The following is a 17197-nucleotide window of genomic DNA, read 5'->3' on the forward strand; positions in this document are numbered from 1 at the left end:
TGCTGAAGCCCATTCCAGAGGAAAGAGCAACAATTGCTCAAATCAAAGAAAATCCTTGGCTTAAATGCTGAAATTTCAGACTAGTGTCCTGCTGCATGTCCGACGATGAAAATCCGGTTAAACGAATCCCGAAAATATATCGTGGAAAATCTTGAGAAAAAAAAATATATTAAAAGAATTTCGAAAAAAATCTTCAAAAAATTAGATATATAAATAATTCGAAAAAAGATAAATAGATTCTACACGACTTTAAGGAATCTTTTGGTTTCGAATAAATATATATTCTAATAAGATTAATTATCGTTAATTAATTTTGACGTTGATAGGGAGTTTCCCTCAGCTGAATAAAATCACTTGGCAACAGAAATGATAAACAAAACTAATTTGTCATAAGTTTTATATCTATATATCCATTTCTATCTATCTATATATATATATATATATATATATATATATATTTATATATATATTTGTATATATATATGGATACATGTGCATATGTATACATGTGCATATATATGTATGTATATATATGGATACATGTATATATATATATATGATGTACATGTATATATATATATATATAATGTAATCTTACATTGGTGTCACTACGACTTCGTTGAGCAGGAGACTTACAATGCATGCTCGTGAGGGCAGCATACAAAAACACATGAAACAAACTCACAACAAAACCCTCACAAGGCCACATTTGGTGGATAACACGAAAATACTTAGACACTGCAGCAATCACAGAAAACTACACATTTTTGAGAAAGTATACATTTCACAACAGACTCCACTCATCAATATACAGACTGACACACTCGGTGCCCTCCTATTGCATAAGAACTCGACTGTTCAAAGACATCCTCTGAGCATCACAACTCCCAGAAACAGCAGATCCTCCCTAGGGAGTTCCAGCAGACATCCTCCCAGCGCAGCCGACATAATCTCACCGAACATAATCTCACCGGACATAATATCACCAACCAACAACAGACCCTTCCTACGGAGTTCCAGCAGACATCCTCCTAGCGCAGCCGACATAATCCCACTGAACATAATCCCACCGGACATAATCTCACCAATCAACAACAGACCCACCACACGTAGCTCCATTGTGCGCCAGCCTAGGTACCAACTGTGACCTCTCCCAGTACCATGTATACACCATTGTGCGCCAACCTAGGCAGCAACTGTGACCTCTCCCAATACCTTGTATACACCAAATTTCTGTATTTAAATTGTTAGCATTCTTTTTATGTATTAGATTCTTTTCTCGCCTGAAGATGGTTGAAAGCATCAACCGAAAGCTCGCATTATGTATTATTGTATAGTATTTTCTTAATAATTCAATATGGATCTCGGCAGCCTCGTTTTTGACCTCCCTTCTGATTACAAGAAGTCTATTCGGAAGATAGAGAAAACTACTAAGAAGTTAGTTGATACTGAATTTGCACTGGTCTTTAACCAAACATGTTTAAAAGAGAACTTACTGCCTATTTATTCTAGTATATATATATGTATATATGTATATGTATATATATGTATATGTATATATTTATATATGTATATATTTATGTATATATATGCCACACGGGCTCAAACAGCCCGTGAGAGCGATACCTTTCACTCAAAGAAAAAAAAATCCGTCTCACGGAATACTAGAAGAGCCCACTTTCAAAATAATGACGTCATTACTCGAGCGTGCTCCCTCCTCGATGTTACTCTCTCTTCTTCTTCCCATCTTCCTCCACCTCCTTTTACCCATTTCTCTCCCACCTCAGCCCTCCACTTCCTCCTTCTCTCCCACTCTTCTCCCACTTCCCTTCTCTTTCTCCTCCTCCCTCTCTCCCTCCCTCCATCCCTCCCTCTCTCCTCAATCCTCCTTCTTCTCCTCTTCCTCCTCCTTCTCCTCTCCCCCTCATCCTCACCCTCCTCTTTCCCCTAAATCACATTTACCGTCTCAGTTATTATTCTTGCCTCTTTGGTCAGGTACCGTCTTTTATAGATCATGGGTAGTCGTCGAATAAAATGCAACAGTATTTGTGATTCCACACAAAATTGTAATTTCCTACGTGTCTTGAGCATTTTTTCTTTCTTTATGATATATATATATATATATAATATATATATATATATATATATATATATATATACACATAAACACATACACTCGATGGCGCAGTGGTAGCGTTCGTGGCCGCCAGTACAGCAGTCCGGGTTCGAATCCGGCACAGGGCTGAAATAATTTCAGTATCGCTGCGTTGCGACTCGTTACTCCAATTCTCGTTTGCGGGGAGTTGTGGGTGTGTGCGTGTAAGGTCACAGCATTACCCATAGATCGGTCATATATAAGCTCTGAGGTTTCTTTCGGGAGGGTTAATAGCTATCGATCACGAGTCCAACACGTGATCCAAGACCATGGTGGTGGTGAACGTTGGTGCGCTGCTAGGAGTTAGTGTGTAATTTATTTACCAAAATTGACTATTTGGTAACTACTTTTTCGAGTGAGTTGGCATGTTGAGTGTTTCCGTCCATTCTCACGGTGACCAAAGCCCCGAAATTACTGTGTTAGTTAACCAAGTGTGTTGTAAGCCATGGGCATTATATCAAGAGTGAAAATGTGTGCATTACTTTTTTTTAAACCAGTATCATATTTCATATATGGATACGGCATCTATATGCATATCAAATAAACAAATATCCTTATGAAATATGTACTCTGAAACGTGTGTGACCAGGAAATCTGATTGTGTGAAATGTACTCTACATCTGTGCCGGGTTGGGGTGAGGTTTGGAGCAATATTTGTTGAAATGAAGAATTTTGATTTTGTTTGTTATGAAAAATATTGACCAGTGGATTCCTACAGTTAGAGTGCGTATTACAGAATATGATCAGCAATGAAATTCACCCATAACACCCTTGGAACCCACGCTAGGTAAGTCTTAGAGCGAGTCGTTTGTTTTGAGTTCCCACTTTAAAATTTAAGGTATGGAGACAAGAAAATAATTAGTAGTAGTAGTAGTAGTACTTTATTTGGCATTGAATCATACATGAAGTGCAGATAATAAAAAGAACACGTAGTTCGAAATAACAATTACAATTGCCGAGGATAACACAAAAAAGAATGTAAGCTATTTCCATTGTGGTCTTCAATAGACTGATTTTCTACACTAAATAAATAGTATGTTACACAGTCACAGACAACTTACACAGACAACTTACGTAGTAAAAAAAAAAAAAGTCCAAAAGACTATAAACTAACCGAGCAAGTGGGTCTGGCCCACATCTATTATAACTCTTACTTCCTTCCATTTCATTCTTTCCTTCCACTAAACCCCAAATCCCCCCTCCCTCCCCCTCCCCCATCTTATCTATCCTGCCCTCTAACTAACTAACTTACGTAGGGGTTAACATACCCTAAAATAAATTCTGAATCGCTAGCTTGTCATTTCCCAGTACCTGGAATGTGTTGTGCATTGTTGCAGTTGAAATCCAATATTACTTTCAATTTTTTCATATGCTGTACGTAGAAATTATGACAATGATACATATTCTCATTGCATATAAAAAATATTGATGAGTTTACAAAATTATGTAGTTACTCCTATAATTTTCATTCTCTGTCGATCACTGTCAAGAAAGAAAATGTGGAATCGTGACATCTATGCAACTTTATGATTACCAGTGTTATACGACCAACGTGGCAGGACTGTAAAGCTAAGAAGAAAGGGGTTTATTTTAGTTTCTTAAATGCCATGTCACTTTTCCGCGTGAGAAGATGGCTTCGTCATTTTTTCAGAAGACATTCTCCAAGTATAGCCACTGACAGTGCTCGGAAATACAAGTAATAATATTCTTAAATTCTATCGCAACGAGGTCATAGTAGTATAAATATGCTAAGACGGGGTACAAAGTTACAATTTTAAAGAAATTCAGAATATATCTGCAAAAAAATGCTTTATTAATAAAATTTGACAAGCATGCCATGGAATATGTTGCTCATCATAAGAGAGGGCAAGTTTTACTGGTCATACCTCCATTGTTCTAAAATACTTGATTACAGTTAACATCCATTTTGTAACTTTTTGCCCCGGTAGTGGGGTAAGTTGTTACGAGTACCGGGGCAAAATGTTACAAAATGGGGTGTGTCGATACGAAAGCACAGATTTAATCAGAATTGCAATTGTGGCAGACAAACACAAAATTTCTTGCACCAATGTTTGTGCATTCTTCATGAGCCCAATGTCCGCATGATGAACAGGCAATCCAACCCTCCCCCGGACGACTGTTCCCATATGCTTCCATGCAAATGGTGCAGGAGGAGTCCTCTAAATCTGACCAAGACTCAGAGGAAGACTGTACGATCTTCGATGTTTTGCCTTTTTGAGGCCCACCCTTCTTGTTGCTGACTTTGCCTTTGCCTTTGCCTTTCCCTTTTGCAGTGGAGGTAGAGGTTTTGTAGAATTTCCTGGGAGTCAGCAAATTCTTGACCGGAGAGTCCGTCAAAATCTCACTCTTCCTCTTTCGGCGGTCGTTTTTGGAGGCTGTGTCTTTCCGCTCGGCATGGGGGATGGTCATGACAGCGTGAGGGTCGAACTGAGCAGAGCATGATGATGCATGCTCTATGCCATCTGACTGGGAGGAGGTACAAGGTAAGGTTGAAGGAACAGCAGGAAGTGTCGGTGGGGGGACAGGACAAGATGAGCTGCTGTTAATCTGCACTGGCCTGGCATTGGATGAAGTACTGGTGGGTTTGGTTGATGAAGTTGTGGGGATGGATGAGGGCATGGGGTCTGAGGTTGTACTGGCAGGTTGGATGTGGGCAGGGGTTGGGAACGATGATGTGCTGGCAACTGGCTCATCCTTTGTCGGCAGTGACAAGTGAACCAGCAAAGTGTGCCTCTGAGAAAATGTCTCTGTTGACAGGCCAGATTCCAGTACATCTGAATGACTCGATGGTGTTGGCTTGAATCATGGCTTTTGGCAGGGCAGTTCCCACAATGGCTGGCACATCATAAATGGTCATTTGCTAGGCCAGTACAATTTAAATTAGAAAGAGATTTGAAAGCGACAAGAACTTCAACAATAAAAATTGATGAACACACAATAAAAACGCCATACATGTTATTACCAAACTATCCGGGGTAAGTTGTTACACTGTAACAATTTGTCCCGGCTCTAGTGTAACAACTTGCCCAGGCACCTCCTCTTCTAAAATCAGTCCCATGTACGACACATGCTTTATTCTACGATGCTAGACTTTACACACGCTGTTAAAGAAAGGCTTACTCTTTTCACTGTAAGCGAGCTGAAAGTCAGCTTTTAGTAGAACGAATTCATTGAAATTGTCGACGACGAACATTTTTTTTTCTCACCGTGGGCTGAAAGGGAACTGCGTCCGTAGTTGTTAGGGTATTCCGTGAACTGCACACTTTGCGGCGGAAATGGCAACAATAGAATACTGCGAATGCGCAGACATGAACATTCGAATCGGAACAGTGTCGGAATTCTCTCACATAGCCCTGTAACAACGTGCCCCGTGTAATTTGGTACCCCGTCTTACCCTAGTTTTAAGTAGACGAGTTCAGTAATGATTTCGGACTAAAACTGCTACCATACAATTCCTCTGGAGGATTTGGGCCTTAAGAATATATACTATAATTTATCGACCCATTGAGGTAAACTTACATATTGCAGACATTCGTGTATGGCAATTAAAGAATTTAGACTTATCATCTGGATGATTTGGGCATTGGTTTTCCAGTGACTTAAATTTGCGGTCTCACTAGTTACCGTTCAAAACTGACCAAGGACGGTTTTTGCTCAAATGCACAATTTTATACAAAAAATTAGCATATAGTTGCATTATATGACTTATTTTCTTTTAAATGTGTGATTTTCATGTAATTTGATCAAAGAGAAGTTACGTTTTTATCCTCTGCAAATTGCCGACCACAGCTACGAATATCGTCCGTCTCACTAATTACCGATCAAGGACGGGTTTTGCTCGAGTGCACAATCTTATATAAAAAATTAGCATATGGTTTCATTATTTGACCTATTTCCTTTAAAATGTGTGATTTTCATGTAATTTGATCAGAGAGAAGTTATGTTTTTAGCTTCTGCAAAATTACCGACCACAGCTACGAATACCGTCCAGCCCGCCATCTATGATCACTGGTGGTATGGATCAAACTACACTCTATTAAGTTTCTTACTATTATGTTATTAGTGTAATAGATTGCATATAGTTGAATTATTTGAACTATTTTCATTAAAATGTGTTTTCATGTAATTTGATCAAAGAGAAATTATGTTTTATCCCCTGCAAAGTGACCGACCACAGCTACGAATACTGTAAAAAATTAGCATATGGTTGCATTATTTGAACTATTTTCTTTAAAATGTGTGATTTTCAGGTAATTTGATCAAAGAGAAAATAGTTCAAATAATACACCCATATGCTAATTTTTTACAGTGTTCGTACATTTGTACACGAGTCTTTTAGTCAGCTTACAACACCTCCTCATTAAGATTTTTCTGTCCCTAGGTATCAAGTTTCTGTCCCCTTTTCTACGCTTAGCTGGAATAAATTTTATACAGGACACCTCCCAAGCCCTCATTAGTAGGCTATATTTAGCATGTCTTCTGAGGTTTTGTTTTCACTAATTTTCCTCCAGTCCATCTTTTGTAGGTCATCACTCAGGGAGTTCCAGTCAATCTTGTCGCTATGGAAGTTCAGGCTGCTAAGGATGTTCTTCACTTTATTGGTATTATTGTTCACATCCTTCCCTTGAGTTATCTCTGCTATGTGTGTATGTACTTCCACCAGGTTGTGGTCAGACATGATGGTTTTGGTCACTTTTACTGTGTATATCTTATCACTGTGATTTGTAAATACAATGTCTAAAGTATTGGTCAGACTTGTAGGTTCTGTGACGATTTGCTCTAGATGGTGGTCGTCTGCGAGCCTTACCAGTTCACGAGCTTGCATTTGGTCACTGAGTGTACCAACTTGTGCATTCCTAGAATGTCAGCTAATCCCTGGTAGATTCAGGTCCCCTTGCACTAAGAATTCATTTTCATTTTCTTCTATCCTCTCTCTAATTTTATTCAGAATGTTGGTGAATTTATTCATTTCGGAGTTGGGTGGTCTATAAACTAATAACATAAGAACATAAGAATGAAGGAGACTGCAAGAGACCATAAGGCCTACACTAAGCAGCTCCGTATCCATCACCATCTGTCATCCCCATCCATAAAGTTGTCTAATCGTTTCTTAAAACAACTGATAGTTTCAGCGATTACTACATGGTTACTAAGTTTATTCCATTCGTCGACCACCCTATTAGTAAACCAATTCTTGCTTATTTCCTTTTTAAATCTAAATTTGTCCAGTTTATAACCATTACTACGAGTCCTGCCCTGTTGTTTTAATATGATGACCTTGTTTGCATCACCCTTGTTAAAGCCTTTGATCCACTTGAACACCTCTATTAGATCACCCCGCACTCTGCATCTTTCCAGAGAGTGTAAGTTAAGGTGCCTAAGCCTCTCTTCGTAAGGCAAATTTCTGAGTCCATGTATCGTTTTGGTCATTCTTCTCTGTACTGATTCTAGTGAATTGATGTCCATTCTGTATGACGGAGACCAAAACTGTACCGCATAGTCAAAGATAAGTCTAACTATTGCTAGATAGAGTTTAATAATTACCTCTGCACTTCTATTCGTTACCGTCCTAGCAATGAAACCTAATGCTTTGTTAGCTTTATTCCTGGCGCTAATGCACTGTTTCCTGGTTTTAAGGTCCGGACTCACTAGAACTCCCAAGTCTCTCTCGCACTCAGTTTTCTCTAAAAGCGTGTTATCTAAGCTGTATCTATTTTCGGGGTTGTGTAGCCCTACGTTTAACACGCTACACTTAGAGATATTGAAGTTCATTTGCCATTTCATCGACCATGTGAACAATTTATTAAGATCATCCTGCAGAATCTCTGCGTCGTCTCCTGACCTAATTAGGCGTCCTATTTTAGTGTCGTCCGCAAACTTACTAACATCACTATTTATCCCGTCGTCTAAGTCGTTTATGTACATAATGAACAACAAGGGACCCAAAACCGAGCCCTGGGGGACCCCTCTAGTAACATTGCCCCACCTAGATTTTACTCCATTTATGGTGACCCGCTGTTTTCTGTTATTAATCCAAGCTCTAATCCATTTTAACAATTTTCCTCCTATGCCATGGGCTTTGATTTTATTTAGTATCTGGTGTGGCACCTTATCGAACATTTTGCTAAAGTCAAGGTAAATAATATCGTAATTATCATTGTTATCTGACGCCTTATATACTTTAGTGTAAAAGGATAGAAGATTAGTCACACACGACTTACCCTTGGAGAAACCATGCTGTGAATCACGAATTAGATTATGTCTTTCGATATGTTCTCTGAGTCTAATTACTATTATTGATTCAAGCATTTTTCCTATAACCGATGCCAAACTGATTGACCTGTAGTTGCAAATAGACGATCTATCTCCCTTCTTAAAAACAGGAACAACGTTTGCTTGCCTCCAAGCAGTAGGCACAAAACCAGTGTCTACTGATTTATTAAATATTTCAGTTAACTGGTCGCAGATTTCAAATTTACACTCCTTTAGCATTCTCGGAAAAATTTCGTCTGGACCCAGGGATTTTGTAGCTTTAAGTCTTTCAATCTGCTTGACTACTTCTACTTTACTAATGCTGATATTAGATAGACTACTTTCTTCATCGGATCGCAGTCAGGTACTTTATCTAACCTCTCATTAGTAAACACCGATAGAAAATAATTGTTAAACTCCTCACTCATTTTTCCTCCAATTCTATCATGACATTTTCATCGTTTTTAATTGGTCCTATTCTTTCTTTATTTTTTGTTCTATAGAGATGAAAGAAACCCTTTGGGTTGGATCTTGCTTGACTAGCAACCTTAATTTCATAATTACGTTTCGCTGTACGTGTATTCTTTTTAACCAGCTTTGCCATTTCGTTATATCTTGATCTAAGGTGTGTTTCCCCGTTTTTTTATGTTCACGTAAAGTCCTCTTTTCATTCCGATCTCATGTTTCAATCTGTCCGTCATCCATTTGGGAGTATTACTATTTTTTCATATTGACTTCAGTGGGATAAATGTATTTTGTGCATTAATAATTAAATCAGTTAGATTGCTATACATTTCATCCAAATCGCTGACCTGTCTGTTGAGCCCTCGCTCCCAAATGACCTGACCCAAGGTATGCATATTACCCTCTGTGACCCGATCTCTAGTCATGACCTGACCCTCAGTCATGCACCGAGACTCGACAGTGTCCCAAACGTCCACATGACAATAGGTTTTTATATTGTCAAAGTTTGCTCTCCTGAAGTCTGGGACTTGGACGTTATTCGTATTTTTTATTTTTCCCAAATAATATTAAATCTTATTTCTTGATTATTGCTAGAGCCTAGACTATCTCCCACTTTTACGTTACTCATTAGGTGCTCATTATTAGTTAAAACTAAGTCCAGAGTATTTACTACTCTCGTAGGATCAGTAATCACTTGTTTTAGGAAATTATCCTGCACCACATCTAGGAATTTCTTTGTTTCCTGATCTCCTGTTAAAGTTTCCCAGTCAATGTTTCTATAATTAAAATCTCCCAGTATCATTTTACTTTTGGGCACTTTTACTTGTATCATTTCACTTGAGCTGTCTGAGTATGTATTTAGCACTTGCAGCTAAATCATCATGCAGGTGTATCACTACTCCCCCATGTTTTGGCACTGAAGATCATAAGCAGGTAGGAATGAGAACTTAACCTCGGTAAATGTTCAATTGTGCACAACTACGCAATATTGCAATAGTAAATTATTGATTTTGTAAATCATAACATATCAACGTAATATGCAATTTTCTTGGTGGAAATAAAAAAAATCAATAACAGAAAAGTTGTTAAAACCTATTTGCTAATGAATGAAGTTGCAATGGTTGAATGATACGCCATGTTTTTGATAGATGCCAAGGTCAAAGAAATGAAAGGATGATAAATTCGTCTATTCTAACCTACCTAACTTAATTAACTTACATAACATAACCGATATTTAGTAATTCGTTGCCTCAAATTCAAAAGATTATCCAGGTTGTCATCACGGATGCAGATGGCCTGGTCATTATTGTACCTCGGGCAATAAATAGACAACAGCAGAGCCCCGTATTCTCTCGTTATAGTCCAAGGAAACCCTATTGTCTTTGTAACAATGCTTATTAACATAACCTGGAGTTGGAGAACACCCAGTCCATAACATGAAAGCATCCACAGATGACCATAGTGACTATTTACTATCAAATGCATTAACCCATTGAGCACTTAATTAGGCCAGATAATTATTTTCCTGTGATGCCTATTTTCCTCCCAAAAAACAAAATTGTCAAATGTCCATCAAATGTAATGTCCTTAGGTAGTGAATTTTGCATATAAGGCTCTAATTTTCATGCAGGTAAGTAATTTCATGCATCACAACATAATGTATTTCTATTTTCACTCCAAAGCCTCCACATTATGTTTATATGCTGTATTCATAAGTGCGTAAACATGGCTGACATGAGAAATTCCTGTAATGTCTATGGTGTTCATACTCATATTACATGTTATCTTATTATTTCACCACATTTCAATAACATATTATGGGTATTTTCTTCTAAAGATACCGACATTCTATCATAGCTGTAGCATACATATACCAAAGGCTTTTTCCCCCTTACAATGGAGCTCGGAAGCTTGCTGGCTGAGCGGGTTAGGGCATCATTACTTGCGGCGAAGGTCGAGGGGATGGCAGTTCAAATCCTGCCACCAGCAAAGTGAACCAAGGGCATGGGTTATTAAATTCCACGCTACAAAGCCCTCTGTGAGGGGCACCGTCCTAGCCTTCCGATAGGGGGGAGTTTATGACGTTAAACCATATCATCATATCACAATGGAGGTAGCCAAAGTCAAAGGCATAAAATCCACCCCCACCCATTCCATCCCCACATACTACACTCCCATTCGCCCCCCTCACTCTCTTTTTTCTTGGCTCCTCCTGGATGACTGGTCATCCCTGCATCTTACCCACTGTATATATAACTTAGCTAATATTGTAATAACAGCACGAGCCAAATGAGGTGTGACACTGCCCATGTCGCCCACTATGTTTTTCGAGTTTCTGTGGTAATGGAGGACGTCTGGAGGAATATTATCACCAAGTGGATGGTTCAGTGAACATGTACACATGTGGGAATTTTTATTTGAGTGTGTGACATTTTTGTGATTTACCAGATCAAGGGGAATCTGTTTTGAATCACATTTTTGTGATTTAACCAGCCAAAGGGTTGATTTGTGGAGTAACCTAAAAGAAAATATAATAGTCCAATCAGAATCAGTAAACAAAAATAAGGCAAAGTTTGATTGATAGAAACAGATAGACATGACCCCATAAACATAACTGTTTTCCTGTACATTACAATTAGGTAATTGCTCTTAGCATATTAAGTACATGAGTGAATGTAGGATTTGGACAGTAGAAATACCTACCACTGTATACAAACAACTCGTAATAACTACACTAAGCTATGCATCCACAACACATCATTTAAAAAAACAAAAGATATCCTGCAACCAATGCAAAATAAACGTTAAGAATTAAATCTGGCTTCAGTAAAACTCCTGGATAACGGGTCATCCCTGCATGTTGCCCATCGCCATGGGTCAGAAGCAATGCAGCAGGACACAGCAAGGCCGCTTCACTTAATCAGTGACCCCCCTTTTCCATTCTCTCATGCAGAAACATTGAAGATGGGGAGAAATCCTTTCAGGCTGCATCAAAATATCATTTGCATTTAACGACTCCTAACTCCACTCCCCTCCCCCACCCACTCCCTTCCATGCATCACACCATCATCCATACACAAGCATTCTCCACTCACCCCTATCTTCTGTCTTCTCCCTTCCTTAACAGACATCCCCCTCTTGCTCAATGCACCTTGTACCCCATCCTTCCATCTCATCCTAGGTTACCCCCTCATGTTTATTCATTCTGTCCACCTCTGCTGTCCACACTTGTTTTACTAATCTTTCTTCACTCATACTTTTCATGTGTCCATACCATTCCAGTACTCTTTCATCAACCTTATCTCCTATCTCCTTTTCCATCCTGCTCTCCTCATCACCTCCTCGTTTTTCACAATCCAACCTAGTAACCCCTGTCATACTTCTTAGGCACCTCATCTCAAACATGTTCAAACTCCTCTCTTCTTCTCATATGTTCCATGTTTCTGCTCCATATAGTGCTGTCGGCACAATCACTCCTTCATACAATCTCCTCTTAGCATCCATTCCCAAATGTCTATTTTTCATTACACTTTTTAATCCCCCAAGGCTTTTACTTGCTTCTCTCAATCTACATTCTATCTCCCCCTTCACACCATGTCACCTAGACACAGCCCACTAAACAAAATGAAAAAAGGAAGAATTCTACTCAAACATCTACAAAAACCCACCTCCAGCATGCTACAACACACTCCACATTAAACCTCCAAATTCTATACTTCAGTAAATCACACAAAAATCAATCCAACTGAGAAATAAATTGCAAGACAACTATGAACTACAATGGCAGATGTACATTTAGGTTACTGCCCCACATTGCAAGAGTACCAGTGTAGAACTGATCTGGCAAGAGACTCCAGTTGCTTCAGATGCAGTTACTATACAAAAGACATAGAACACTTTATTTTCACACTCCCCAAGACACACTCTATCCAGACAACAACATAAAATCTATTTACTGGGTAAATGCACCTAGGTAAATCCACCTCCTCTATATTTGCCCAACTTGTACCAAAATTTCATACCAGCATAATGAGTATTTCCTTTGTCTGTCTTCTCTTCACTAGTTTTCACCTTTGGCTGATATATTTAATGAGTCTGAATATTATTATTTAAAATGGCAATTGCTGACAGAATGGTTGGAGGAGACACACATGATGTCAACTCTGACCAGAATATAATTCTTGTGAAGCACCAATGTCTTTCTATACCTTCTTTAATCATATAATCTATCTCTCTATCTATGTACCAAGATGATTCTTCCCCCGTCATAAAGGAAGTAGCCAAGTCAGAGGTATGCATTCACTACCATCCACCACCCTTGTTTCCATATCATCTTAGCTCTTCATGGATCAAGGGTCATCTTTGTCTCCCAACCATTTCCTGTATCAGAAGCAAAGCAGGAAGACACAGCACATCCAAAGCAAGACCATTTCACTTACATGGTGACCCCCCCCCCCCCCACCTCCTCATCCAGTCATGCAGAAAATAGAAAAGATTGGAAGAAATCCTCATGGGCTGTGCCTATAATACATATCTAATGTATATTCTATTAGTAATATGGGGGAGGGGGCTAGGGAGTGGTTACATGTAAATGATGTTTTGATGCAGCCTAAAGTGATTTCTTCCTGTCTTCAATGTTTCTGCATGAGAGGACAGAGAGGGGGGGTTGCCAATTAAATGAAGCAGCCTTGCTGTGGATGTGCTGTGTCTTGTTGCATTGCTCCTGATCCAAGGCAATGGGCGAGATGGAGGGAGGACCCATCATCCATGAAGAACCAAGATGAAAGAGAGGAAGGGGAATTATGACTTTTGACTTTGGCAACCTCCCAGGTAAGGGGGAAAAGCCCTTGAAATATGTATATATGTACAGTACTACCTCTCATTAACAGACTAAATGGGGGTAATGGTGTCCATTGATGTGAATAATCCATTGATTTGGAGTGGTTTTTGGGTGGCATAGTGATTGCACGCACTAAACAAAAACACCAAAAACACAGCAAAAACACCGCAAACACAGCTAATTAACGTCCGTTAATGAGAGGTCTCACTGTAATATATTCTTAGATCCCTTCACATTCTCATGTCTGCCACCACGCTTCTGGTACTTCAGTCTTAGGTTTAGTACCCTGTAGTCTTTCATATTGGGTGTAAAGACTTGTTTCATTTAACCATTATTGAATTGTAGTTTCTAGTTTGACATTAATGTGTATTTCTATTTGTAGCTAAATGTGATAGACTAAAGTATATAACTTGCAGCTCTCATCTTCAAGTGACAGTTCTGTAGTTGGTGCCTCTTCATTAGAACATATTTATGTAAAGAATACATTCATGATAGAGACATTTTATGTCATTGTTAACTTAAGTTATTTTTTCAAGGTTGGATTGATTGACCCTGGAAACTACTGCACCATTGATGAGCTTGTGACCTATAATACTAAAAGCAAAGTAGTGGTAGAGGTACTCAGCCTGAAGGCCATGAGCAGTGAAGGGGAAGAAGCCTTTGCCTAATTGGTCAAAGTTGTGATTTTTTTTTTATTCCTCTATTTTTTTATGTTAATGTGGTGGGAATGTAAACAAAATCAATCACCTGTGGAATATATAGTAATGATGCATTGGGAGTAAAAGAAAATAAAACATGCAAAGAAAATAAAATGGAAAAGGATTATGCGAGGAATGTGATGAGTGAAAGAATTTGATTTATTCAAAAATCAAAATAATGAAGCTGTTTGGGAAAGGAAATGTTATTTTGGATTTCTTGAAGGCCAAATGGATTTTGGATCAACTAAATTGCCCGACTGAATCTTAAGCCTGACCAGACATTGATCAAGAGATGCCTTACCATTGTGTTTGGGTGACCCATTGAGGTAGTAAATGAATAAAAAAACTCCCAAAATGTAAACTATGATGTTAACTTCCAATGAGTATAGTGATTTTTGTTTTGTTTTTTCCCAATTACCTCCCTTTTAAGGGGGAAAAAGCCCTTGGTATATGGACAGACCTTCTCAATTTGCATTTTAAAATGTTCATTAAAAAATATAAAAAACAATGAAATTCACTTGAAAACATGGGATTCAATCAAATTTGTTTGGGTAACAGTTTGGCTCTTAAATAAATTGTACCAAGAAATGGGTTGCATTGTGCCACTGGCATACGAGTCTGTGATATTTATTTCCTAATTAATTCCTAATTTATTCATTCTAATATATTAATTCTTAATAACTTCCTAATTAATTCCTAATTTATTTCCTAATTACTATAAATCAGAACATTAAATGATTTGGAATATTTTTCATATGATAAAAAATAGTGATTTTATTTGTTCAAGGTATAGCTAACTTAAGTATGGAGAAATTTTCTGTAGTTCTCAAAAATATTGTATGGTAAATTTAGGTGTATAACTTTGGAAAATTATAATTTGGGCTAATGAAGAAGCACTACAAGGACAAGAATAGTTTGTAACATGATAGCCCCCATTCCTTTATGTTCCCCAGATTTGTTGTGATTTGTGCCATATGAATTTTTGGCCCATCCACAAAAACTGTGTAGTTTAATCAGATTTTAACATTTTTCATTTTTTCACATAAAGCTAACATTACATCTAAAAATTGTTTGTCTAGTAATTTCTGTATTTGTAACATGCATACTTTGAAATTTAATCATTATATTAAGATTTACATTTAGTGAATTTTATGAACATGTTTCTCAGTAACTAAAAAATCATTTCCCCACATTTCTTCCCCATTTATGATGTTCATTCCAGTGTCTTAATTTTCCACTCCTCTCTTTTCCACGTGAATATTATTTTTGTGTTTTGAATTCAGATGTCATGAGAAAGGTTGGTCAAGAAAATTTCTTTTCAGGATGATTTTGTATTGAAATGCCTCGACATTGGTTATGAAATTTGCCAAAGCATTGAAATATTGCAGAAAATTAGTGTGATTATGTTTGCACACTGACTTTAATCATGAGGTTATTTGTTGTTACAGAGGACTTTCATTAACCTTCATAATTTTTATGAAATGGCAGCCACGAGCATGAAGTAAAGTATTAGGAAATTCAGAGGATTATAGTATAATGTCACCTTGGTTGTTCAGGATGTATATGGATGGGGTGGGGAGGAAGGTAAACCTAAGGGTACTATGCTGGTGTTTGGAGGTGGTAATATCCAAACTAATGGAAAGGCTGATGACAGGAAGTATCAAATTAAGGATACCCATCTTCCCCAACCAACTTCGATTCAAGGAGAGTCACTCTCAGCACTGCTCATAAATGTCACACTAGAAATGGAAGGATTCAATAAAGAGCCACACCAGAAAGAACCATTATGGTTGCTATGGATACAAACAAAGCTTTTGAAAAGGTCCCTGGACACACACATATACCAAAGGCTTTTTCCCCCTTACAAGGGGGAAAAACAAAACGGCATAAAAACCATTCCCACCCATTCCATCCCTAATACACTCCACTCTCCTCCACCCTCCCTCTTATCTTGGCACCTCCTAGATGACAGGTCATCCCTGCATCTTGTCCACTCCCCTGGGTCAGAGGCAGTGTCACAAGACACAGCACATCCACAGCAAGGCCACTTCATTAAATCGGCGATCCCCCCTCTCCGTCCCCTCATGCAGAAAAGGAGAAGACGGGGAGAAATCTCTTCTGGCTGCATCAAATTTTGCTCACACATACTACCTCACCCCCCATCCCCCCACCCATTCCACCTCATGCATCACATCATCATCCATATACAACCATTATCCATTCAACCATCTTCTGTCCTCTCTCATCCTTCCTAAACAGACATTCCCCTTTTCCTTAGACACATACTGTCAAAAAAGATCATTGATGGACTCGTAATAACAAGAAATAGTTAACCAATAGCAGGAAGACAATGCAGAGTAATGCAAAATAACCAAATCTCAGGTACAAAAGCCTATAAGATGGAGTCCCTCAAGGTGCAATACTTTACCATTACTGTTCAGTTTCTTCATGCATGATCTTCCAGTTCCATAATTAAAACTAATCTCCAATATTCTCTTATGCAGATGCCGTGACAATAATAACCCTGCACAGTAAATACAAAACAGCAGCAAAGAACACCTAAACCTAAGTGAAGAAACTGGAACAATGGATCAAAACAGAATAAAAGCTTCATCACAAAAATCAACAGTGACAGTACTTACACCAGACAACCATAACATACCCACTGATATACCCCCACTTGCCTTAAAGTTTGACTGCTCTTTCTTTCTACTCCCTATAACACACCAACTTTAGATAAATGGTATTAGTAATAAAATCTCAGAC

The 17197-nt window shown here is 38.3% G+C and overlaps 1 protein-coding gene across 1 annotated transcript in view; it reads left to right on the plus strand.

The window, feature by feature from the left end:
• Nucleotides 1-71, plus strand: part of LOC143036127 (serine/threonine-protein kinase chk-1-like) — a 1197-nt gene extending 1126 nt beyond the window's left edge. Inside the window, exon 1 of the mRNA XM_076203375.1 lies at nt 1-71. This exon is cut by the window's left edge and continues 1126 nt beyond it. Coding sequence (XP_076059490.1) covers nt 1-71 — 71 coding nt within the window.
• Nucleotides 72-17197: the final 17126 nt, after the last annotated feature.

The sequence above is a fragment of the Oratosquilla oratoria genome, chromosome 2, assembly GCF_046742065.1.
Source record: "Oratosquilla oratoria isolate Oo_2021 chromosome 2, ASM4674206v1, whole genome shotgun sequence".
NCBI classification, from domain to species: domain Eukaryota; kingdom Metazoa; phylum Arthropoda; class Malacostraca; order Stomatopoda; family Squillidae; genus Oratosquilla; species Oratosquilla oratoria.